Genomic DNA, 27,593 nt, shown 5'->3' on the forward strand with positions numbered 1-27,593 from the left:
GTACTTACATAATACCCAGTGAAACAATGGTAACCGCACTTTCAGTGTATTTCCCAATGTTATAAATTCTGGAATAAAAATCAGAATCAACCTGTCAAGGCAAAGAAGACCAATACGATGATAATAAAGACGACGATAATGATGATGCCGCAACCGATGATGATAACAATGGATATTTTCTCAACTTACATTTTCGGGCTATATCACACCAGCTGACAGCACTATAAAGGCTTCGAACTGATATCTCAACCGTAAATCCAGATCATAACTCTAAACGCGTTCGAGTGTTCCTGAAAATCAGCATGCACCACGTGGGCGTCCGCAGGAATGTCCGGGGGTGGAAGAGAGGGCTTTGTTTTTTGGGGGTGGGGGTGGGGAACAAAAGCCAAAGGCAGTGGAACCAGACCAATAGTGCACAATGGATCTGTATATATAAAAAATCAGGAGCGGGTGAAAACTCCCCCTCCTCGATGCGGACGTACATTAGCATGCATATACAACTAGATGCAATTGAAGAGCAAGGTACCAGGTAAAACTTTCATCAAAATTCTGCTAGGTTTGTCGTTGTTGCTATGTGTTTAAATCCATTTTCATCACAAGATATGCTGTAAATGGTAGCTAGTATAACAAGAAGATGAAGAACCCTGAAAAACAAGGTAAGAACCACTGCCCAGTGTTAAACTACTGGCAAGGTTTCTCACATACCCACATCGCGAGTGCCAGAGACTCTAACCCACGCCGACAGAGACGTGATGGTAGTGATCCGTAATGGTGAGCGCTTTAGAACAATCAAGCTTATGTTTTCTTGACACCCAGCGTCATATCAGTCTTATTTCAGCCCAGGAAGTCATTCAAAAGATACTAAATGGAAACGAAATTCGCGACTGTCTGAACGTGATAGGACGGACGGAAAAAGGTAATACCATATAACTTTGAATGCACTATAGAGCATTTAAAATATACTGGGTGTTTCGATCTGTGAAAATGCGCATGTATGCAGTATTTTAGTTTAGTATTATTAGTTATTAAAGTGAATTAATGCAAAAGAAATAAAACTATTCTATTTAAGGTTATGGGTGTATACTTTGAACATTTCAATTTCTCCAGTACTGCGGTGAAGAAGTTGCATTTGCGAAGTTCCCAATAGTTCACGCAAGTTCAAGCATTATTCGAATATGTATTGTTTTGTTTTGTTAATATTTGGATCTTGTTCATTAATTTATCTAAATGGCAGGTATACGGCAACACACTTTCGAGTATCGTTGATTCACTAGTTTAATAATAAAAAGTACGAGAAACAATTCTAAATGAAAAACGTACATCAGTGATAGTTTTTGTTTTACAAAATAAACAAAAGGATTTATATAAAAACATAACAAGAGGTCCAAGTGGACCTGAGATTACTCACCTGACTGGCTTCTGCCTATTAGTTAAATACAAGAGAAGATGGGAAGCAATTTGCATCAGTACGGTGTTTTCTGAAGAAATTTCTTCCACTGTTGTTGTTTGCATATGTTGCAAGAGCTTAATGCCAGGACGCTTTCTGTCAGACTTAGTATAAAAAAAAAATTGAACTTTCTTTCGTAACTAGTGAAATTATCTTGAGCATTTTGTTTTTAATTAAAAACGGTTGTTTCTTTCAAAAACAATTATTCTGAAAAAGGTTCCATATTTTATGGCGGATTGACATTCATGTACAGCTGAGTGCCAATCATACCAGAATAATGTCTAACTTGAAGAATTTGGTTCAGCGGTGTTTGAGAAGCTGTTCAAAATGTTTTTTCTGTTTTTAGTAACGGCTGCCATTTTAATAGCGGATCTAAACAATTTGTAAATTCACGCTTTCTGTCGAATTTGGTTCAAATCTGTTGAGCATCGTTATTTATTTAATATAAAAAGCCGTTTAAATAGATATATGCTTGATGACGGGTAAGCACAATTTGTAACAAACTGAAAGCCATTCATGCAATAATGTTTCATGTCAAACTTGGTAATATTTTGAAAAACAGTTGTGGAGAAAAGCCATTTGAAAGTGTTTAAATGTCTGGTAATGGTGGCCATATTTGATGGCGCAATTTGTATAAACTTTAAATCTCTTCTTGCCAGGATGCTCTCAATCAAATCTGGTTGACATGTGTCCAGTCGTTTTGTCGGAAAACTTAAAATAACAAATGTTGACAGGAGACTTTCCAGGGCTCACAGCCGCCCTACAAGCTCGCTTGCATTACGGACAGGTGATCCAATAAGAACCGTGTTTAATGAAGTTGTGTGATAGTTCAATTCACACATTCACCCGCTTTTAAAATGTCAGATCATGAAGTGTAACTATTTCTAAATCGAGTATGCTTCATGGTTATAGGAAAAAGAAAGAAAAAAAAACAAACAGTGGCAATAATTGGCAGCGGCGTGTACTTGGCGAATAGAATGGTTCGTTTTTTGTTGCTGGAGATTTGAAGAAGGGGCATATCAAATTTTGTAAAACATTGCGAGTACATCACTCAGTCCAGCTGTTTTACAACTTATTTTGATAGACAATCATTTGATTTACACCTTCAAAGGGTGAGTAGTTTTTATTAACCGATCAGGCAGCATCGCCTCAATTTTGTTTTAATGTTTTGTTGTATACGAATGACACTCGATAAGTGACCTTACCATTGTCCTGCATACCATCGCCTGAAAACCCGCTGTTCTTGTATTTACACATGGCATGTCAAGAATTTCTAAAGTTGAAACTAGCCATCACATTTCTTATTAATATACATATCGCACAGTGCATCGAGCTTTAAAATGTTTGCATAGCCATCCATTCTGTAATTAATTATTTGTGACATATGGCACCCAGGGCAAAAAATGTTTCTTTAAACAGTTACAGTTGGCCCCTCATGGAGGGGAAATGCAAACAAATCAAGTGAAGATTGGCCAGACCACGATTTCTTAGTTTCTTTTAAATATGGTACCTAAATTCTTGACATGCCATTTGTCAGCATATGAAATTACTGTTACACATGCAGCGCGTGAGCATTTGACCCAGAACAGATAATTCAAATTATGACATTTGTAAGCCAGTTTATTAGTCAGCTATGGCTGTCAGAAGAAGTACATATAAGTTTAGGGTATTGCAAGTAATAAATAATTAATTTAAACCTGTTGTGAAATTTTCCTAATGTGGGATATATAAAAAAATGTTTTATAGAGGTGGCTAGTGTATAGAGCTTTAATTAGTACCAGACCGGCTGTATTGCAATGGAACGTGGTCAGTTTGCAGACAAAGCTGGTTTACAGAGAACGTGGTTTAAGGAAGATTCACGTATTTGATAACAAAGTTATATTCTTCCTTAAAGTGTGACAAAAATTAAAGTTTAACATGAATCATAAGACATCGTTCTAATGACCTGCCATAGACCTATCTCGTGTTTAGATGGTACAGAGGTCCCTCGCTGCAAACCCCTCAATATACCGCTTCTCCTCTTATAACGCGGGTATGGTCATGGATTCCAAATACATTATTTGAATGATATCATTGACACTTTGCATTTTTATTAGTTCATGGCTAATGAGAACCAACTATAATCCGATTTCACATCATTAAAGACCCTATTTTGTGTTGTTATACAATATTATGAACAACCTATCATCCATCAGTACAAGTGAGGCTCCATCGTGTATAATACATGCCATTTTAGGAATCCTATGAACGTTATAAAAAGTGAGCACTGCACGGGTATCATAATCTCACGACGTCAAAGACATAATAAGGTCAGAAGCGCAATCGGCAGCCATAACTATTACGGTATTATACAAGTCTATAAACACTATTTTTATGAAGAAAAAGGGGCTATTTAAATGGCTTATTTAGTCTATTCATCACATATATGCACAAACTAGACTTTATTAAAATAAACTCATACTAGTTTATGTTATAATGTTCTCAAACCAGAACAGCTTAAAACATTCAAGTCATGAACACCGACTTTAAAATCAGCGTCGGAGTGTTGACTATCAACTTTGTTATTGGAATACAACCAAATACAAAGTTTGGTAAAAGTTCAAAAATCACCTCTTTATGAACGAGTCACTATTAATAAGGTCAGGAAAGTACACAAATGCATGAAACAATCTTTGAATTGACCTCTTTTTTTGTATGACCGACTAGGCATCATAAGAAGTTTTTAAGTGATAACCCCACGTCAATTAGGACCTGATACGCAAGAGTAGCAATACCATTTATTTTTCAAGACGGCCACTATTTGACAACAATTTTCACTTCAAACCAACCAGACTTCATAATAAGTCTTGTGGTGAAAACTCCATATCGATATAACATCGTCCATTTAAGAAAAATAGTGATAACATTTTCAAAATGTCAATCACAAAGTGGCGCCATTTTCATGTAGGACCATGCACGAATCAGAAGCCTTTTGGGGAAAACCTGTTGATGTGATATCCATTTTGAAGAAGTAAAACACGATTTTCAAGACTTCTGTCAGTGTGGCACTCACAATATATATATATATATATATATATATATATATATATATATATATATATATATATATATATATATACACACACACACACACACATACATATACACTGGACCAGCTATACCATGAGATGAATGTGTGTGTAATGTTTCATGGCCATCTTCCCAGTAGTTTATGACCAGCAGAGGCGTAGCTATGATATTTTGCGCCCGGGGACGAACTATAAAATTGGCGCCCCAGCCCCCTCCCCGTTTAATCACATTTTTGAATATTACCCTTGTTTACTTATTATAATGTAACGTTGTAAGCCTCATTTTGGCGCCCCTATACCTTAGCGCCCGGGGACATATGTACCCCCCTGCCCCCCCCCCCCAGCTACGCCTCTGATGACCAGTACAAGACTGTGCTAAAGGATGACATGAAATGCTGGATGAAGGGATGGCAAACAACAGACCCTTCCATAAGCTCGTCTGGGGTATGACCCAGTAGCTATGAAGAAGAAAAAAATCAAAACAGAACATGTCCATATGTTCAGGAAGATAGCGATAGTACGATTTTAAAAATGGCTGCTGTGGCAACCATACTGCATACGCAAGCAGCACCATATATGCTGCCACCTATAGCCTACAATGTGTTACAAACATGTGAAACATGGTCGCTCACAATCTACAAAGAATGATTCAAGCCTTCGAAATGAAAAGGTAGCACAATATATTGGGCATTTCATACATTGACCATGTAACCTAACAAGAGGTCCACAGCAGGATCCAACGAGCCATCGAACCCTAAGAAGACCTCTTGACCAATATGAAAAAAAACGCAAAAAGCTCATCTGGACTGGCAAAAACAATCTTGCAAGGCACAGTGCGGGAGGTGGGGTGAAGAAGAAGTAGCAGACAGAATAAGAGGTGCAAACAAAATTTAAGAGTGGATAAGCATGGTGTTTGGAGATGCCCAAAGGGCAGTAGAGAACTGGGAAAGATGGAGAGAATTGGTTGTAAAGTCAATTGTGGTGCCCCAAAGACCTCGGGTTACGGAACTGATGATGATGATGATAGCCTATCATGTGCTGAAAAGGGCGCTAGACCCACAATAACCACCATTTTCATTTAGAACCAGCTAGACCTGGGGTAAAATGTGCCCGTAAAATTTCATGGCCATTCGCCAGGTAGTTTGTTAGTAGGAGTAACAATAAACAAGTTATGCTTACAGACAGATCGTAGACAAGCAACCATCATGTAAGCTCTTTGGTCTATAACCAGGAATGAAAAAGGAAATAAAGAAAAAAGGAAAGGAAAGAAAAGCAAAAACCCATGATAAAATCATTAAAATGGTAATATACTTGTCAGGTTATATTCATGAAAATGTTGGTAATAAATAAGGGACATGTTTATTACATCTTTTAGAGTTAAACCCACCAAATTTAATGTACCGGATCATCAGGAGTGACACCAATTTCTGTAATTAAGAAAGTTTTTATTCATACAATAAAAATAGAAAATACATTAAAAAACAACTGATTTTACATAAAGAAAAAAAAAAAAAACTGAAGAAGAACCCTAAATAATTTCCATATATTTCATGTTATTGGTAAATTAAATTAAATATTTGCCATTTATCACCAATTTAAAAATAAATTTCTAAAGGTAGAGTTAAAGACATCACTAATTTCACTCCCTCTGTTAAAATCCACGGGGACACGATCTCTCGGCCGTTTTGCTTTTTAAAAAATGTACACTTTACATCTGCTTCCAATAGCTTGTGCCTCTCCAAAAAGTTTTACTGAAATATACATTATGAAAGACGGGAGTATCTGGCTTGGCAGCCGTTTACTGTTCTTGATGACATGTCACGTGGGAGGGAAGATTCGTACATTGGTAACAATTTGCACTGAAATAATGAATAGAATCAAATTAAATATTTTAATTGATAATTTAAAATTAATCAAAGTAATGTGTGCAAGTGGTTGCTCACCAAAGAAAAAATTGATCAATGATTCTAAACATTGCAATACAGTATACCAGTTTATCCACTTGTAAGTTTTGCCCTTTGTCTCTATTCTTCTGTTTGTTTGTTTCTTTTAATTCCTATTATCTTAAAAAAAAAAAGGGTTAAAAGAAAATTAAATCTATCCTGCCTGCACGAACAGTGGGCATGATACACTTTCCCAGGTTCAACATTCAGCTTGATGGAATGTGGTGGTTTCTCACTGTTTTGCTTAGTTCTCTGACACTTAGCTGATGGCTGCTGAATCACATTTTTGCTGCAGTTTAAAAGTTGTAGAAGACCCCCCCCCCCAACCCTTTACTAAATTATCTGTAACATTTCTGTTTGGATTTAAGCATGATTTCAATATTTTCCAAGTACTTTAGTGGTACATTAGCCAATAATTATTTTGTCACAATGCACATGCACGAAACTGTCACAATCTTTAAGTGTGCCCGAGACAGTAACAGTTGTTAGAGCTTTCAAAGCAGATATGGCTATACATATCTCTGTGAAAAATGGGGTATATTTCTGGAGCAACGTGACGTGTATCAGTTGAAACAACAACAAAAACCCAACAAAAAAAACAATGACGGCAATGAACAACATATTTACAATATTTATTTTATCAGTTTATAATTATATAAACACAATATAACAGTAAAAAAATGCACTAAAATCCAATCATTTTCTAAAATACTTAATATTTTCCGAGGATAAAGATCGCATATAACTGACTGAATTATTTCCAAACAATCTTTTGTTGTGAAATGCTATTTCATCTAATTGGTACTGTAGTCCCTATAACAAAATCGACTACATCAGAAGACATTAATATAGGGAGGAAAGTCAACTGTTCATGAATGTAATGCACTTGTGGAAGGAACCTTTCAATACAGTATGGAAATAATTGTCAACAAGAACGTGAGCATACCAAGTTTAAGTTTTACAGAATAAGAATTCAAAGCACAGTAAAATTCATTCAATCTGATGCCATCAAATGAGACTACATCCTGTCACAAACAAATATCATGCTGAAAAAATTATTCTTGTTTTTAAGAGCTGTAAAAATAAGATGCATGCAGATGTTTCTTGATATTGTATATACTCACAAATAAGTAAGTCCAATTGCAAACTGTAAAGACTCAGACATGGCAGTGCATAATGCATCAGAAGATCCGTGTCTATGCTGTTTTTTTAGAAGTTATCATGACGACAAACACAGACCGGGATCTGATGTGATGGCACATCAAGGTCTATGTTGTTTGCAGCTGGACTAAAATGTAAGCGCTTATATACAGTATACACTAAGTTCTGACATCAAGATCTCAAACCATTAATAACTAAGTGATCAAGCTCACATTTTACCTTACAGTCTGAAATCACAAAATTTGGGATCTAAAACCAAATAAAAGCAATAATAAATCCAAATGTTATCAGAGCCATGCTGAGGGTCTATCTTTGAAATGAGATCTTTATAGGCATCTAAAAAAAATTGTATTTGAAATATATGTATCACTAACATTCTGGATTATTCAAGATATGAACACAGTTCAGTGAAATGCATATTCTTGTGAAATCAACTTCACATGAAAAATAAATCTGGGCCTTTAAAGTTCAAAGTGTTTGCAAATATAAAATTTAGAAAGACAAGGGATGAGATGATGAATAATAAGTTAAATTTATGATCTGTGGAGACAGTTTTACCATAAGACGGTTGGGCTGTACATGTGGCCTGAACATCTCTGATAATCAAGTTTTCAAACCTGTGTGACTCTGTTGACCCTTCTGCCACACTACCCAACCTGTTTGTCACACAAATGAAGCAACTAATCCCATACCAGCAGTAACTGCAATAATCTAATTCAATGTACACACTGCAAGACACTTAAATACTGACCAAATTTTAGTTGATATATTAAAGTTTACACAACAGCATGTAACAAAAATAAGGGTTGAAGTTTTTAGAAACTTTACAGGAAAAAATTCAATGTCATCAACATAATTGAAAACCTTTTCAACAAATTAAAAAAAAAGAAAACATAAAAATGAATATGCCAATAAAGCAGTAGTGTCAGGTTGATCACCAATACTGAAATAATTCTGCTTCCTCAAAGCTGTAAAAATGTATGCATAAAATATTTTCTTTTTAGGGCAAAAAATGTTCCTCCAAAAGTACGCTGAAAATTCACAATTTGATAAGAAGTTTGAATGTTAGAATTATCTGACTCGGATTATCTTATATAGTGGCAATTTTGAAAGTTTCAGAGCTGCTATGACAAGCCAGGTGACAAATTTTAAGCCTTGCTCCTTGCTGTAATTACCTAGCACTCACTAAGCCTGTGATAGATGTAGTAGGCACAACACTTTTAGCTGCTATGTGTTATATTTTGAATGACAGGTAGCTGGAGTGGGCAGACCATCAATGTCTTTATTTTTATAGGTAACTTACAAGGAAAGCAGTATGTTATTAAGAATTCATAGCTTTTACATTATAAAACTAATTTCCCATTAAATAAATACTAAATACAGTAAAGACTGTTTATCATGTTTCATCTTTATAATATTTCAGAGGGAACTGGGATTTTAGAAGTTACAATCAAGAAACATTATTTCCAAATACAATTATTTTTCAAATTGTTTATGTTCATGTTGATGACACTAGACAAGCATGTAGTAAATAATTTATATTGATATGATACTGTCAGAAAACTTTTTTCAAGGAACACAGATTTGTATAAATACATTTATGTTAAAGTGAAGAAAAAACCCATAAATCATCAAGGTTTACCATCTGAATAGTGTCAATACATAGGTACATATACCAGCCTGTGAATCATAAAAATCACTTTTATATGAAAATATTTTTGTTCAATAACTAGTAAATTAGCCCCTTTTTTATTTGGATGGAAAAGAAATTGTCAATAGCCATATGTTTACAATTAGTCTTAGATTTTGCTGATCAGTTTTTCAAAGACATGCAAATGCTTATGTAACTTTGTGTCAAAAGAACCATTCTTTTTGTTTTTCTGATGCAAATTTCAGCCATTTTCAGAATTCAAGGGAGATTTTCTTTGAGCTGTACTCTGTTAGTCAACACACAGAGAATGGCAGCTAAAGGATATTTCTAAATTTAGATTTTTAACGTAGCTTTAATAATTTTCCCATCATATTTCTAAATTATATAGTCAAAAAAGTGTGCAAAAATATAATTTCATTTTATGCTCTAATGCTTTAAAAAAATTAAACCAACAACCCATGATTCTAAAGTACCAATTATGAACAAGGTCTTATCATCATGAATTTGCTACCTTGCACCTTTGTTATGCCTCATCATTTACTGACTGTGGATGAATGTTTTAATGACTGCCCTTGTTTTTCTGGCTTTTGGTTTGTCAGGTGATAACATTTTGTATAACCAATTAAACATAACAAAGGAACATTATAACAAGGCCTTGAGAATATATATTAGGAAATGGGCTGGGGAATTGAAATCAAATATTAAACAGGAAATATTGTATTTCATGTTAAACAAAGGAAATGTTGTATCCTAGAACGTAATCAACACTATTTTGTGTGTGTATAATAGTGCAAACATGGAAATAATAGCATGTCTGAAACTAGAATCAGCAAGACATTAGTTATATGTGTTGAAATGATGACCACCATTTTTGTGGATCATTGTATGTTTCTCACACACACACAAACACACATGCGCACATGCGAGGACCAAGCCTCCAAAAAACCAAAATTTCCTTAAAACCAAATTAGTTTTCTGGTCCCGAACTTTTTTTCTTTAGTTTCCATAAACATCAACTAAGCAAACCGAAAGCCCTCTACTCTGAAATCTGAAGAAAAAATATCGGTCCAAAATATCAATCAGACACTTGAATCAAAACCGAATCTGATCATATTGCCAGCCAATGGTCTTTAAGCAGCTTCAAGTGATATGAGGCAAAATAAAATCCAACACAGAAACATGTACAGTTGCAGTGAAATCCATGTTTTCACATGTATCTATTTTAAATATTGGCTGGCTGTTGATAAAATTAAAAAAATTCTTGCATGTCAGAGAACCCATAACCACATTGGATTTTAAACTTTAATAGTGAACCTCAATAAACTGAAAACCCCTCTATTCTGAAAATTTAATCTGACTTTCAGTCTTCAAAGGTTTTAGTGTATGTATGTTTTGATAGGATCTGTATTTCTTCAGATCTGTGCACAGATAAAGATAGGCATTAACAATTCTAGTCCACTAGTTAAACATTTCTGTCTTGCTTGCAAAACCAAGTACAACATGGGGTTCACTTTATTAGCATAATAAAACGTTATGAATTAATGGCTTAAAACTCATCATTGCTCTTAAATGATGACATGCTATGTTAAAGAAGTTTCTATATCTCTATTAATGCATGCCAGAATATAATATACCAGCGTATGTACTGATTTTATCTATGTAATTGACAAGCTTGTGAAACCTCTCTATAAAACACATTCAATTGAACATACAGTGGTATCCCTTGTTCTTTATGTATACGTTAAATTTACAAATGACAATTTGAATGTCAATGGATTTTTTCTTTATGATGTGTGCTTTATATACAAGTGTCCACTTACACAGGTTGAAATGTATTCCATAATGTGTGTTCATGAACTATCTAAGTAAATGCATTAGAAAATGCTTTGTTGATGATATATAAATCAAGATGATAACAATGATAATATTCACTAGTATTTACAAAAGAATTAACACATGCACTCAAGGACTCGAGTTACTTTGAATCCATACTAAATTTGCCAAACCCAATCAGTATTTTAAAAAAGGACCCACATAACTATTTAACTGTGTTCAAGAATTTTGTGTCTTCTGACACAGCAAATTTTTAATGAATACAAAGAAATAAATATATGCAGGATATTCAAGGAACCTCAAAACCTTGTCCTTTGGGACAGGTATCCTCTAAAAAAAGGAGGTTTAAAAATTTTTTCTTCCTTTTGTTAGTGATGTTAACATAAAGGTATCTGTAAGGACAGCTTTTACTTTATATAATAACCCTATCATAAAGCCCATCACAACAATGTTGTCATAAACCCTGGTCTACCTTAAACTACAAGCAAATTAGACTTGCTTTAACAACATTATTTCCATGAATCAAAGTATTCCCTTGTCGATTCACTTTTAATAGTTAACACTCATCAAGAAAGGAAACAATTTAGCTATGAAAGTCCATACTGAAATTGATGACAGCTATGAAACATGAATTTGATAGCCTTGCGTTGTCTAAATTAATCTCAAAGTTAGTAACGTTTTGAAATATAAAATGATGCACTGTAATATAGCAGAACCTCAATAATCTGAACTTTTTTGATTGACATAAAAATATTGGGATAAACATGAGTACAGATAAATAAGTTCAGGTTGTACCAATCATGTAAGCTTAGGGGATACAGATGTGGTTCATAACCTAATAATGTGGATGAACAAGGTTCATATATTAACAAGGATCTACAGTAACTGTTAAAATGAAAGTTATATGACAGCTAGTTAGTTTTTCAAAATGATGACTCAAAACGAAACTGATGTTCTTGAGGTGGAAGTAAAAATACCTTTCCCTATCAAAATCTTATAGAAGTTATGGGTCGTAAGAAGAGATTCAACAAATAATGAAAATAACAATATGCATGAATTTCTTAAAAATATCAAAAGTATACAACTCATTAGTGAAGTTTTCTTCAGATTTCATTTTGTTCTTTTGTTTATGGAGGTACTAATCCAAGTAAAGCCTTTTGACAATGTTTTACAAAACTACCAAAAGTAAATACAAGAATTAATATTTTACATGACAGAACACAAGTTGTTACACCAATCATTGAAAAAACTATGTACTAAAAGCAAAACATGTATACACGAATATTACTTATGCTAATAATGTGGTAAATATTTTTTTTAAAAATTTGCTTGCTGTATTGAATATAACATAAAATGTCTCATTACATTTCTAGGATATTCCTAAAGAGCATTTAAATACATCCTCCTTTCAATATTGTTCAGCACCCATTAAATATTCCTGACCAAAATTTCAAACCTATCACCTAACTACTGGCTTTTATTTCTTCACAAGTAAATACAGCATACAAATATGTGACAATATATAACTTTGAATGAATATAATATTCAAAACTTAAATTCACAGCTATTTACAACTGTGCAATAATTTACACAAAATGGGAATGGTATGGATTTTTTGAGTTAATAAAGATTTCATCAGTGAAAATGGGTTTATATACAGTTTGAATGATTTCATCAAACAAAAAAAGAGCTTCTGGTACCATCTGAACTCACCAATTTAAATGAACAATTAAAACCTTTTTGATGTATTGAATGTGAGTCTGATGGTCTATGGTGAAATTATAAGAGATTATATTGTCATAAAGCAAATAATATCTGAACATTTTATATCTATTAATGTAATGGGCAGTAATAACAAAAGTTATTTCTTGTAACCAAATTAATGAACAAATTTCTTTCCATCTTAAATGTTCTTATCAATCTTGCAAAACCTGTCGTATAATGTTTGACGCTTGAAGAATTTCTCACTTTCCAACAATTACTACATCTGCTCTTAAGACAACTCTTTTAAATCCATTAATAAAGTACGCTACTGACCTGTAAAAATTCTACTGAATAATTCATTTTATATCTACAATCAAGGATAAATCAGTAAATACCCTCAGTTCAAGAGACTGTATTCATACAACCTTTGGCAGACAAAAACCTTTAATATTAGTGACTGGTGAGTGAAAAAGAAAATTTATTTTAAAAAATCTTCCTTTCAAACACACAGCACTTTCATAAATTTTATGACTTCCCCTCCCATAAAGACTGAATTTTTTATCAAGCCTTTGTGATAAGCATTTAAATCACATTATGCGATGCAGAAACCTTGACACTATTAGTCCCAAATATCAGAAAAGAATTACCTACATTTAATTTTGTGGATTTAATGACACTTTACAGCAAATGATAGGTTATACATGGCGGCTTGTACATTTGGAGGAGGAAAAACCTGGGAAAACCCCTGGAAGAACCACCAACCTATGGGAAGCTATTGGCAAGTTTTCTCACATACTTACATGGGTTGAGCCAAGACCTGGACCCATGCCGACAGAGATAAGATGTCAGTGATTGGCAAAGGCAAGCACCCTAGACCACTTGTCCACCTGGGGCCCCAATTACTAATCATGCACCATTCTTGTATGCTTTGGCCATATTTGTAGACCATGGTTTAAATATAGTTCTGTTATGTATTTCTTTAAGACCTACCTGTTATTATTTTCATATCCATTTTTAATGATAAGAATTGAACTTCATATATTAAGGGATTCATGAAGTCAATAGAATGAAAATGAATTACAATATACGTATGAATGGCCTTTATTTTGTTAAGAACTTTTGTGCATTGTGTAACTGCTTCCAAGAGTCATGAACTTCATGAATCATGCAAAACATGAAGTTTAACTTGTAAAACATTATCATGTTCCAATTCAGATTCAGCTACTAAATTCTGACACCTCAGTTGCTCAGTGGTTAGTAGGCTGGATTTGAACCCAGAAGGCTGTTGGCTTGATTCCTGCCTGGACCAGGCCAGGTTGGCTACTAAGGTGCCTCTGGGCAAGGTGCTTTACTCCAATTAATTTGGCATGATATACACTTCTATGTGTTGAAACATCGTCAAAGACCAAACCACTGACATCTGCTTGCCAGAACTATTAGTGACATTGAATGCAGTCAGACATTAGTATTTTGGGTTTGGGTTTCAGTTTATAGTCCGAGAATGCAATTAATAATCATGGAGTTTGAAGTCTCCAAAAGTATCCTCATAGATAAATCTGAAGTTGCTCTACAATATATAATGCAAATATTAATAATACATAAATTTAAAAAAAAAAAGACCTTTAAAAACTGTACAGCTTATATAACACATCAAATATAAAGGTCATTATGTAAATCGATTCATTAGTAAAATTATTAATTGATTCATAAGTAAAATCATTTTGACTACTAAATAAAAAAAAAATTCTGAAGTCTTATCCATAATGGATTACATTCCTAATAATTATGAAGCTCAAGTTAAATTTCTTAATAACTGTGAAATTTGTACAGCTTACTTACAGTAATAAGTAAACAACAAACACAAAAATTCTAAGCTGCATAAAAAAGACATCAGACAACTGCTCTGGCAGACAAAACTTACAAACTACCTGACTGCACTCTTGTAAATCAGGGATACACTATAAATCTGCCTGGAACAAGACTATTTTTCTGAAACTTACAACCGTGCATGACTGATTCTCACCATCATTTACCATATGTAGGATCCAAATGCAAACACTGACCCTAATGAGCTATCACACATTATATGCTTAGCAGATCAGGGTCTATAATGTTTGTTCTGCTGATTATTCCAAAGAAACTGCACAAACATAGATGTGCTGATGCACTGTGTGATCTGGGTCTATGCAGTTTACTGATGGATCTGGCTCATTATCTATGGTAACTTAGTTAAATCAGTTTCCAAATTGTATCTTATTTATATTCAATCAAACTGCTTTTCAGGCAGCATTTGAGCATTTCACTCAATAAATGCCACACAAAATGCAATCAGTCAGTTTCTTGCAGAAATGCCTAATCTTGTGTCAACCTCATTTTTGAGGGGATTCTAAATAGTAGTGGGACATACTGAATATTGGGACTCTAGCCTTCAATCCTAGCACTATTATTGCTACCTTTTCAATGAAAAAATGACTATGGTGACAACTCAAATGAGGCTGACCCTAGAGGTAGTTTGTACAGGCAGTAGTAGAACTGGTTACTTATGTCTCTGGAGAATAGTTCGCGGCAACCATGCGATAATGTCTCTCCACTGGACAGTTCCCAACATAAAGAAAGGAGTTAATCCATCAATATACACATGATATTGTCAATAATAATGTTTGTGTGTTTTTATTATGAGATTACATGTAATGAAATTTTTTCCTTAATAATGATTATTTATTGAAGTGTGGATATTATGATTTACAATCCCTTTTACACGCAAACTTGAATCATGAATTTCACCTGCAAGATGTCTCTCCCTCCAAATAATGTTCATCACCATAAACATATTTCAAACAAAACAAACACCGCGTCACTGAAGTTCAAAAGATGATGATTATACAAATTAAAATATTACAAACATGAGGATTAATCAGTTACATAAAAAAGTATTGAAACTGTTATGCAACTATCACTCACATTTATCTAGCTTAAGGTCAATACTTCTCTGAACAACTTATAAACTAATATTTAAAACTGCTCAACACTGATGAATAACAAAGTTCAGGTCTTCCTCAGGGTCAACATACTATAAAACTTTATTTTGTTCCTCTTTTCAAATAATGTTTGAAGAAAACATTACTCATGTTGTTGCCACCTGTCAAATTTGCATAAGAAACTGAACCTTCAAGCTTGATGAATCTATGATAAAACCTGGCAAAGATATTTCAATCTTCACTGCTCGAGTCCCCAGATAATGGATTTGGTTCCCCAGTGACGCTGCATCGATGTCGTATAGCTTTCTCATAAGCCTTCTGTACAGCTTTCCTTACATTGGGTTTCTTGTTCTCCAGAAGTTTACTCTTGTCTAATGCTGAGTCCACCCCTAGTGGTTCTAGTTTGTTTCTTGGCAACCACTGCCTGCAAAACATGTAAAAGGAAATTGTCAATGGTATAGTCAAACTGCAAACCATGAATACTGTTACTTTCATCCAAGAGATACCAATCTTTGTAGCCTTTTGGGGTTCTTTGACACAGCTAAACATCAAATTACCAGTATGTGAAAATTACATAAATAGAAAACCTAACCTTGATTAAAAGGTAAGCATGAATCACTGAACCATGCAATGCAAGTCATGTGATCCAGTTTTCATAGATGGCTGGATCACTGGTGATGCAATAAAATACCTATATTGTTGCATCCAGGAATTTACAAGAATGGGGAACTCTTTATCAGCCTGCCCAAAAGACTACAGCATACAGTGGGAGGAGACGATTACTCATCAATTTGCAACAATTTTTCAACACATGCCATTGAATGGCACCAATAGTATTTGGACCACATTTAATTCCTCCCAGCTGTCTGTACTCTGCTAGAAACTACAAGACTTGATAAATGCTAAGAATGGCAACTTTGTGTATGTCCTAGCAAATGGACAGCAATTTTTATACCCTTCTAGGTATTAATACATATCAGTGCACAAACACATAGGTAACTTCCTAAGAATTCAAGTTCTAAATATATGTATAAACCATGCTGCATTGTACCAGCTTATGGAAAGAAGACTGGTATGATTTGTGGAAAGGATAAAACCATCTGAACTGAATAACTGTATTATAATTATCATGCATATTATATACGAGGGAACTTTACTTTCTTTTGTACAATTTCACAACTCTGTATTCTCTTGGGATATGCTAGCACAATGGAGGGAATCTTGCAATCACACAGCCTAGATGCAATGATGTACCTATTTATGTCACTCCATTGACCATGAAAGAGTAGCCTAATTTTTACCAAAAAAAACGAGAACTCCATATGACACATCAAAATATCCTATGAGACAAGAGATAGTATCAGAAAATGGATAAAAACCAAAGTTAGAGACATTTAGCTTGATGCAAAGGTGAGTGCAAGCTACTAAACCATTCAATTTAGGTCATTGTAACCTACTTTTCATTGACAGTCACAGAACTTTTTATGCAGTTACATACTAAAATATGTGACTGTAGGAAACAGTACCTGAGAAAATGAGCTCATGCAAAATCAACAAAAATCAATGGATTGTGAAATACAGGTCACAGTAATCTAATTTTAACTCTGTTCTACATGATCCATCTAAATATTAACTTCAGTAACAGGATGAGCAAGTGTCTGAGAAAATGCCCTAAATGCAAACCAAAATCTGAATGTTGCTGCCAGACAAACAGATGAACAGACAAAGCAATCCCTAAGTTTTGCAAACCAGCCAAAATTACATACTAATAAGATAGCTACAAATGGGCATGTATAAAGTTTAGCTCAGTAGTACTACTACATTCACTTTAAAACACTGCAGTCCTTGGGTCAATACCCAGATGCTGAGTGGTCTAAGGCACTCGCCTTGACAGATCACTCACACATCTCACCTGTTGTGTATGCAAACTTGAGTCTCAGCTCAACCACTCAGCAACACATGTATGCGAGAAAGATGACCAGTAGGTTTGTGGTTCTTCCTCCACCTCCACTGGCTGCCATGTATAGTCTATCATATGTTCAAAATGGCATTAAACCTCACAAAATAATACCTCAACACCTAGAGCTGGTACATGCATATATTATTGGTTCCATGTGAACAGTTGTGATTTGCTTCCCACCACCTGAAAGACAACCCTCATGACAATATCTGGCTTTGAATTAATGAAACTTCCATGACTGTGATTGAGAATTTATTCAAAACATCAAAATGCGGTATCCCAAAGCAACTTACGATACTGTATATGCATACAATTTCTTTCTTGCATAAAATATACCTGCTTTTTGCACAAGTATAACTAATTTATAGAAACTGGATTATGATTAAACATTCAAGTCTCTAAATTCAATGGTTTATGAACTCTGGACCTGGCTTGCATTTCTTAAGCCATGACTCCATTTTAAATGACATCTTCATTTCTTCTGTGACAGGGATGTGTGCTATTGGTCCATATGTTGCTTTCATGACTTTAATCACATAGCAGAATTTGCAAGACTCTTTCAACCTTTATTTGAGGTTATGATGTACCATATATACTCGCGTATAAGCCTGTTCGTGTATAAGCCAACCCCCAAAGTGAACAGGTATAAACACTAAAAAGTGCATGACCTGCAAATAAGCCGACCTACAACTCTGAGACACCTCAAGATGCACGAGGTAAGATCTAAATGCATTTATTTAGGCAAACTCTTATTTAAAAAAAAACATATAGTTAACTCGTGGTTGGCGAGCACGATTATTAAAAAGAAATGGTATAAAGTAATTTATTTAATTGTCTGTTTTCTTTTTGTTTCTGCCTAATTTAGATTTGTGTATAATTTGATCAAATGATGACAAGAATTTAGCAATCGCAAGTTGCTGTAACACTACCTCTCCCTTCTGACTCAATTATTGCTTATTTATGCATTATAACATTGGACATTTTATATCAGTGCACCAGTAATTAAGGTTTACTTTGCTTTGAAATTGTAAATACCTAACCCATTAAAATGTAATTCCAGTATGACAACACAACGAACAAACAATATGGTTCGATTCAATGCTCACAATTAGGCTACTGAACTTATCTGCATAATGGCGCCACCGCATGTACATTGTAGGTTTGATTAATCGTGAATAAAGTACATATGTTGGAGTCAAATCATGGGTACCATTGCGCATAACTTTAATGATATCTACAAAATACAATAATAAAGGTTTGGAAATTATGCTAATACCGTAAAAGCTGAGTTGTATTTTGCTTTGATGTAAGCGACTTACACAATACCTGTCAACTTTCACGCCAGGAGGAGAAAAAAAACCTCCCGATTTTTGGGGTTGCTCAACACCAACCTCTCGATTTCATAATATCTTCCAATTTTTGCAGAGGACTCCCCTTTACTATATTATGTCTTCGATTTTCATTTCTTCTAAACAAGGAAAATCCAACATGTTCTGCTGTAACACCTGTGAATTATTGTTGTGACGAAATAATTACTTTACTATAAAGAATTCACTTCTTCACTAAGTAGAATGTTATGTTTAAACATTATTCACGTAAATTAATGATTTTTTCCCCCCTCTACAACAATACAAACATAAATAAACCAGAACAACAACAAAAAAACAGAACAATAAAATCGTCCACAATTAATTTCAATCCCAAGAATGATCACTGCAAACGCTGTAACTCCATAAGCTATAGCGCCATTCCCATGAAATGAACTTACACGAGTGAACACGTCATTTTTATACTGTATATACTCATGTTAAATTCCATCAAAAAATTAAAAGAAGGAATGAAAATACATACCTCACAGCAAATGTGTCTTCAAAAAACTAATTCAGAATACACGTTTTATAATAAACAAGACTAAATGCTTTACGAGTTGACAATAAGGGAATACAGTCAGATATACAAAGAAGGGAAAAAAGTTGCCACATGTATGATACCATAAGACTGGCTATTTTGGTACCTTTAGATCAACAAAATTGGGAATCCTTTATTTTCCAATCAATTGCTGGTGCTTGCATAACACATGATAGTGTAGAACATGGTTTCTTTGAATTATGATGGAGGGCCAATCATTTTTGCAAAATATCTGCATGGATAAAGATTAACTTTTAATTAGTCATGCTGGCTTTCTTGCTTGCTTAAGACTAATCTTAAGCTATTGCGCAGTTTGGCCAAAGCTGACCAGAATATGAAAATAGGGCACGTCTTGGAAGAAAATATGGCACATCACAGGGAGAAACAGCGAGTCTTTTTTTGGGCAAATTTCAGGCATATTGGACCAGGAAGATCGATCAATATTTAGTGAAAACAAGACTTTAAAAATGCCACGAAAAACTCCCAATTTTAGGTCCCAATCTCTATTATTTTTTTAATTCAGTCTCCCTACTTGGCTTTTGAAAAGTTCATATGTATGCCTTACACCCTGTTTTACAAAACTATGATAATCATGTTAATATTATGGAATAAAAGGCAATTACACATAAATGTACTGGTAAAGTTACTGGTCAAAATTCCCTCTTATCACAAGCCAGTTTCAGGGTTTTAATGATTAACTGACCTGTACTGCTGTCGCAAAATGAAATACAAATTTGCTGAATATCAACATAGAAGATGCCAAAACATGAAGCTTTCCATTGTGTGGAAAGTTATCATGTTTGTTCAGCTAAAACACAAAACTAAAATTGTCTGATGTTGATCTTAGTTGATCTATATGAGAATTTTAGCCTTTATTATTAACCACTCTTCATGAACATATAAATTATGATGGTTATGTGCCTTGTACAATTAAATGTTTGTGTACCTTTTTAAAAATATTACCTCAATTTGTAGGATTGCTTATATCATTGAAAATGAGTAACTTGTGAGCACGTGATTCAACATAAATGAAACAGCTATTAAGGAATGGCTGAAATGTTATCTAGAAGAATGCAATTTGGTTAAAACAATGAATAAAGTAAAATCTGCATCTAATATGTTTGGGAATAAGTAAGGATTTAAGCGATGCTATGCACACTTTGCACTGCATAAGTACTGTACATTATAGTTCAGCATGGTCTCTCTGGTAAACTCAACTGGCCCGCAAATTATGAAGGCTGTATTTACCTTTATTTAATTTCGTGTTGGAAAAATCCAGAAAATATGCACATGCAAAACAGTAACAAGATTAATCATAGTACTTTATAACAGTTTAACAATTGTCAGGTCACCGAAAGTTTATTTTTTATTTTTACATGCCTATGTCTTAGGACACAGAAAAAATTATTGTTTTATGTCCCTAGATTTACAACCAATACAGTAGACAATGAAAAGACCTAAAAACTGTCAAGGTTAGACACTGACACCCCCTCCACTTCATCCAGGCCTTTTTTCTTCTTCTTTTAAATTATTTGGCTTATACACGGGTATATACAGTAAATATTTTGGAAACATACAAATTGTGGTCAGATTTTCATTTTTATTTAAATGTTGCTAAAGTTCGGTGTTTTAAGATCTTGTATGAACTGCACTTGACATGTTATTGTAGACTATGCCAAGAAAGTTTACACTGATATTTCACACCATTTTCTTTTTCTCTTCTTCATACTGATAACCTTACCATGCTGGTGTGCTGTAAAATTTAGAATCAATCTATCATACTGATGCAGATAATAGAATTTTGTGTGCACATGGAATGAGAGCATGCCCATAGGATTATCTGGAAGTGATAACAAAGCAAGTCATAACATACCGGTAGGCATTAAAGAAAGACATTAACTAAATAGAGTAACATTACAATCAACAATGTCATTTCTAATTCTCCAACAATATCATGAACTTTCATGATAAACTACTACATCAGACCGCTCAAGAATAAAAACATATTTTATGGCCATTCCTAACAAGTGAGGCAGTAAAGCCAAATTTTACTTGCACAGCAACATGTGGTTGATGGAGGAGTGCATTAGTCACAAGTGCACAATTTCTACCATGTATATTCATCTGTGAACACTCAGCCCAACTTTCCAAACAATTTAATCCCAATCCACAGCTGTTTTGATGTAACAGCAAACAGCATTAGACAATGCTTAATAGTTTTAATTAAATATTTATGACAAATTCTCTTCTAATACAGACAGGCAGACATCTATGTTCAGTAGTGTGTGACAGATTTGACAGGCTCATTTTGGGGTATATAATATTCTCCAAATTCGAGACGTTTTGGGCATACATTCCTATCATTATTTAGATATCATGAAAAGTCTTTTGGTGAAAACCCAATGTTCATTTCTGGATTAATAGCAATAAAATTTCAAGAGGCTGTGGCATCTATATGAGATATCTGAACAGCACATACATCATTCAGGACCAACTAAACCATGAGATGTATGTGTGTGAAAAGTGTCAATGTTACCCTCAAAGTAGTTTAGGATGAGTAGCTAAAATGAACTCGTGGTAACAGATGGACTAAAGATGAACAAAGTAGTTTAGGAGGAGTAGCTAAACTGAACTTGTGGTAACAGATTGACTGACTAACGATGAACAAAGCAGTTTAGGAGGAGTAGCTAAAATGAACTTGTGGTAACAGTTGACAGACTAACGATGAACAAAGCAGTTTAGGCGGTGTAGCTAAAACGAACTTGTTTTAACAGATGGACTAACAATGAACAAAGCAGGATGGGCAACAAGACACTCCATAAGTTCTTCTGGTCTATGACCAGCAGAGCTTTAACAAAAGAGATCTTGTTGCATAGGCAAAGAGGATAAACAGGTCTTTCAGAAGATTTATTTTCCAACAATAATTTATTGAAAGATGACAGATGATATTGTTCATCCTTGTTACATCTAATGTCAGTCATCAGAAGACAAAATTTTCCAATATTTTTTGTCTTTATTATCAACAGCATCAAGCAAATAAAAAGCTGATTTTGTTCTGAAATCAATTGTTTCAAAAAAATGTGTTTAAAAAAACACCCCATGTTTATACTTACATATAAGACGAGTCCAACTGCAAACTGCACAAATCCAGATTTGTCATCACATAATGTGCCGGGTAGACCTGAGTCTGTGGAGATTGTTGGGAGTGATCTGTAGAACAAACATTATACCCTGATATGCAGGTGCATTATGCCATGACAGATCAGGATCTTGCTTGTTTGCAGTTTGACTTTACTTATGAGTATATACAGCACCCCTTCCTGTCTTTAATAATAGGCATAGATAGATTCAAGTCCAGAAAAGAGCTTTGTGACTGGTGAAAGTTAAATCTAACTGAAATGTGTTGACTATAAAATTTAACTTTTTGGCATGATGGTAGTCCTGGAAACGTATTCATGACACTCTGTAAATGCAAATTCAACTTAAATTTGATGACCAATAATGAAGAAACTGATTTACAGCCAAAATATCTACAAGCTGCAATTTAAATAGTTCAAGTGTTTTTCTAATGGAGTTATTAAAAAAAACTTACACATGATGCAGTCATGTCCAAAGAAATAATATATACTTCAATAACTAAAACAATGATCCCATGCATATTCCACATTACTTTAATGAATTAGTCTTGATGTAATGCAAACTTTTGTTTGCAACCTAAAATAAGACAAGCAAAATCCAAAATGAAATTTGAGCCTTTATGTCTCAGAGTTTTAAAACATATTGTACATACATGTAGCCTCAAAATGGTATAAAATAGATAGGGCCTGGTAACGTGTTGGGAAATATACAGCCTACATTTCAAGCTGCATAAATCTCTTCCATCTCTTACCTATTATATAATAATAATCTCGACACCAACACTGACCCATATAAGCTGCCAGAGCTTCATTGTCTGATTGGATTTGACAGTAAAGGACATAATGTAAGGGCTTGACAAATAAACCTTGTTTATTCCTATCATATGTATGCTGAATCACCAGCTTATTCATTGACAATAACATATTTTTGTAACACGAAGTTCAGAACTGGCAGATGAGTATAATTATTTTATTCTTTTTTTCCTTTTGCAATGCAAACAAAACTTGCAACGAATAATTGCTGTATAGTCTGAACTGGATTTCTCTATGATTCATTGTATTTCTTGGAAGACAAGACCGTTGAGCCAACCTAATACACTCTGCAACAAGAATACCATGAAAGGCAGATTATACATGCTCGCCTATAATGTTTAATTTGTCTTCTACATTAATAACTGAAATTTTTGTGCAAAAATCATTTTGTTTTCAGTCTGTGACCTTAACCTTTGACCACAAAATCAAGACAGATCTTCCTCACCCAAAATGCAAGCCATCCCTAAGTTTGGTCAAGGTCTTTATGTAAAATTAATGGTATTGTGTAAAAACCTTTTTTCTTTATTCAGTCAGTGACTTTAATCTTTAACCTTTTGATCCCAGAATCAAAAGGCTTCTTCCTTAAAGTGCAAGCTATTCACAAAATTTGGTCACAGAGATGATTTTGAACTAATGTCATAGAGCTGAAACCATTTTATTCTTTCAGTCACAGTGACCAAGACTTTGACTTTTTTTTACTACAAAATCGATAACATTCTTCCTCATCCCATGTACAAGCTATCCAAAAGCTTTGGGAGCCATAAATGATATAGAACTCAAATTACTGTGCAGAAACCATTTTCCATCTTGTGGTCAGTGACTATGACATTTAACTTTTTGTGCTGGAATCAATAGTGTTTATCCTTACCTCTAGTGCGAGCCATTCACAAAGTTTAATAGCTGTAGATGATGAGCATAAGTTTTTGTCTGGAACCATTCTGCCTCCTTCTGACACAGTGACCTTGAACTCAGAGTCTCTGAGCATCAGTTGATAGGGCTTTTCCTTTGCCATGTGCAAGCAATCCACAAAGTGTGGTAGTCAACTTAAGTGATTGTGCAGAAATTATACTGGTGGACAACATAATGTAATATGCTCAATCTGAAGCTACGGTTTTTAAAAAGTGGGGAATATGGTTTATTCTCTGATATGCTCTTGCCAGATCAAGTAAAATTGCCAAAAAATGGGCATATCATCTTTCACTATTCATAAAGTTGCTGGAAGACACAGCAAAGTGAGAGCCAATCCTTTAAACTGCTTTGTCTGCAGATGAAATAGCTTTGTCATTAAAATATTTGGCGAACTGCTCACACTTCACTTAAGGAAAAATCGTTTCATGTTTCAAAGCCATTGTATAGAAAGTAGTGTCTGATCCTCCAATGTGATTAGGACTAAAAGTTAAACCCACAAAATAGCAGTTGCAGACTGAGGAATCGATTTCACTTCAGAATATTTTTTAAAAATTTTAATCCAGCAACTAACAAATATATTCATTTTTCAAGTATTTTATATTTTGTATTTACAGGAACTGGAATGTAAATATTTTATTGAATTTTTTCTGATGCAAAAGTTTTGGTACTGGACTACACAAACTGGGATTGGTTTATTTCTACTGTTACAAAGTTTTCAATATCACTTAAACAGGACAGTATGTCAGCGAAGAAAGCTTAGGATGTTTATGGGCAAGACATGAGAACAGTGATCATTTGGTTTTCCTCACCCTAATGTCAAGAACTTTGTTAAAGACCATCAAGAACCTTCTTCTATAGTTGAGAACTCATAAAACCTGGACTGCAGGAAAAGCCGAGTGCTGATGTGCCATGTGTTTGACAATGTTACATCTCGGAGTTTAAACTGAAGTAACAGGACAAGGTATATCCAACAAACATTCAAGTTTCAAAAATATAATTTAAATAAAAAATAAAACAAAAAAGGTGAAAGAATTAAAAATAACTCAGTGTATGAAATTCTAGAATGTAATCCTATTAATGCACTATTTTCTCACTGATCTGGAAAATGTTCTAAGGTATTCTGAATGAGTGTGTATGTGTGTGTGTGATTTGGATTTTTAACGTAGCTTTAACAATTTTCAGTCATATCGCTATGATGTCTGCAGTGTGGCAGTTTATGGTGATATCTAGCACTGAGGCATCATGCCGCAGACATGTAGCATGATGTCCCACCCAGTCACATTATCCTGACACCAGGCCGACCAGTCCTAACACTAACCTCTTAATGCTGAGTGCCAAGCGAGGCAGCTGTGAGTACCATTTTTGTAAGTCTTTGGTATGAATCAGCCGGGGATCGAACCCACAACCTCCCGCATCCGAGGCGGATGCTCTAACCACTTGGCCACTATAGCCGTCTTATTCTGAATGAAGCTACTAGAGTGCTTGTATGTTACTGTCATGTGAACTGAACATAAAACAATCCAAATGTTTTTACTTCAATGTAATCTCATGAACGAAGAATATCACTTAAGTCCTTGAAAGTTTCACATAATCCGATTGCATTAATTAAATATTCAAGTTCTTGAATATAATCATATAATCCCAAAGTACTGACTGTTTAAATTAAAGATTATTCACTCAATTACATCCATTACCAATGACATATTACAAATGAATCACAAGTTCCCTTTTAACGAACAAATATCACTTCCTTTCAATGACTCTTACAAATGCTAACATAACTGCAAGAATAGAATATGTGTTGTGTATGCTCATTATATAGTGTCCTTTTACATTTCAAACAAACAAGTCTGATTCACTGGAATTTCTCAAACAATTAAATCTTATTATTTCAACAGAACTCAGAGAGTTGTATATAAAAACAGACCTGTTCTGACCTTTAAATCTCATTTAACCAATCAAATGCTTGGCGTGCATGATAGCTTTCCATAGGGCAACTGTAATCTGAATTACATTTTATTTATTTGCCCCCATTTATACTTGCGTGGTATTTTCTACCTTCTTAGTTGTTTATTTCACCTTAAATCTGCCTGGTCATGAATAAAAATTTTACAACGAAGTATACATGTACACTGACTAAAGTACTAACCAATGAATTAAAGAATTTAAAATATAACTTGATAGTTTCAAATGACTGAAATAAAAATTATATTATAACAATAGAGAAGTTGTTTGATGTTTTTTATTTAACTGGAAGAAGTCTGACATTTTTTTTATGGTGATCAACAGGTATAAGGCAATAAAGGATCATGGACACAATACTGTTCTGTACTGAAATGGTGTAATAATTACTTTATTCACATTTAAGAAATTCCAGACAGCTGACACGTTAAAAAAATTAATTTTATGTATATCATAGATACGAGTCCAACAGCAAACAATACAAACTCTGAACAAACACATAATGTGCTGATATATCAGAGGCAATGTTGTGTGCTCTTCCGATTAATCTTAACAAACTGCACCAACTAAGATATGCCAGCACATTATGCGACAGCTGACTGGAGTTTGTGCAGTTTGCAGTTGGTCTCTATTTTCAAGTGTGTATACATGGTAATCAATTTGAACATACAAACTCAATGTCAGTTTTGGAAACAAATCCAACTGTTTTTTTGGTGATATATTAAATGATGTTTTTTCATGCTTTGGGGATTATACAAATACAGAAAAACACCGCTGACTCTATTACAAAACATTGTGAATGTCTGCAGACATATTAGTTCACCACTCTGGGTCATAACTGCTGAATGTTGCAAACATCTCTGATAGTCTACAGTGACAAGAAGATCTTCAAATTAGCTGTGGTGGACATATTAAACTTCATATTGGTATGATTTTCATTCAAAACAAAGAATACATCAGACTCTCATGATGAAATCATATTTGTCAATATGCCCCTCCACTTGTGTGTCTGTGTGTGGTAGCAACAGTAAGATTTTCAAGACAGCTAATGAGACAACCTTATTGGATGTATGATTTGCTTGGCACCATTTTCATTTAGGACCATCTATGTTATCCTAA

At 34.2% G+C, this 27,593-nt stretch overlaps 1 protein-coding gene across 3 annotated transcripts in view; it reads right to left on the minus strand.

Annotated features, from left to right (window-relative positions):
* Positions 1-7,071: 7,071 nt before the first annotated feature.
* The window catches only part of LOC149789282 (peregrin-like), a 171,828-nt gene continuing 151,306 nt past the window's right edge, over positions 7,072-27,593 (minus strand). For 2 of the 3 annotated variants that reach the window (XM_089975473.1, XM_089975471.1), the window contains exon 15: positions 7,072-16,209. In XM_089975473.1, the coding sequence (XP_089831599.1) occupies positions 16,017-16,209 (193 nt within the window). In that variant the 3' untranslated portion in view covers positions 7,072-16,016. The remainder of the gene's footprint in view (positions 16,210-27,593) is intronic. The other variant, XM_089975474.1, reaches the window with a different exon arrangement.

The sequence above is a fragment of the Sinohyriopsis cumingii genome, chromosome 11 (assembly GCF_028554795.1).
Source record: "Sinohyriopsis cumingii isolate HCF-2022 chromosome 11, ASM2855479v2, whole genome shotgun sequence".
NCBI lineage: Eukaryota > Metazoa > Mollusca > Bivalvia > Unionida > Unionidae > Sinohyriopsis > Sinohyriopsis cumingii.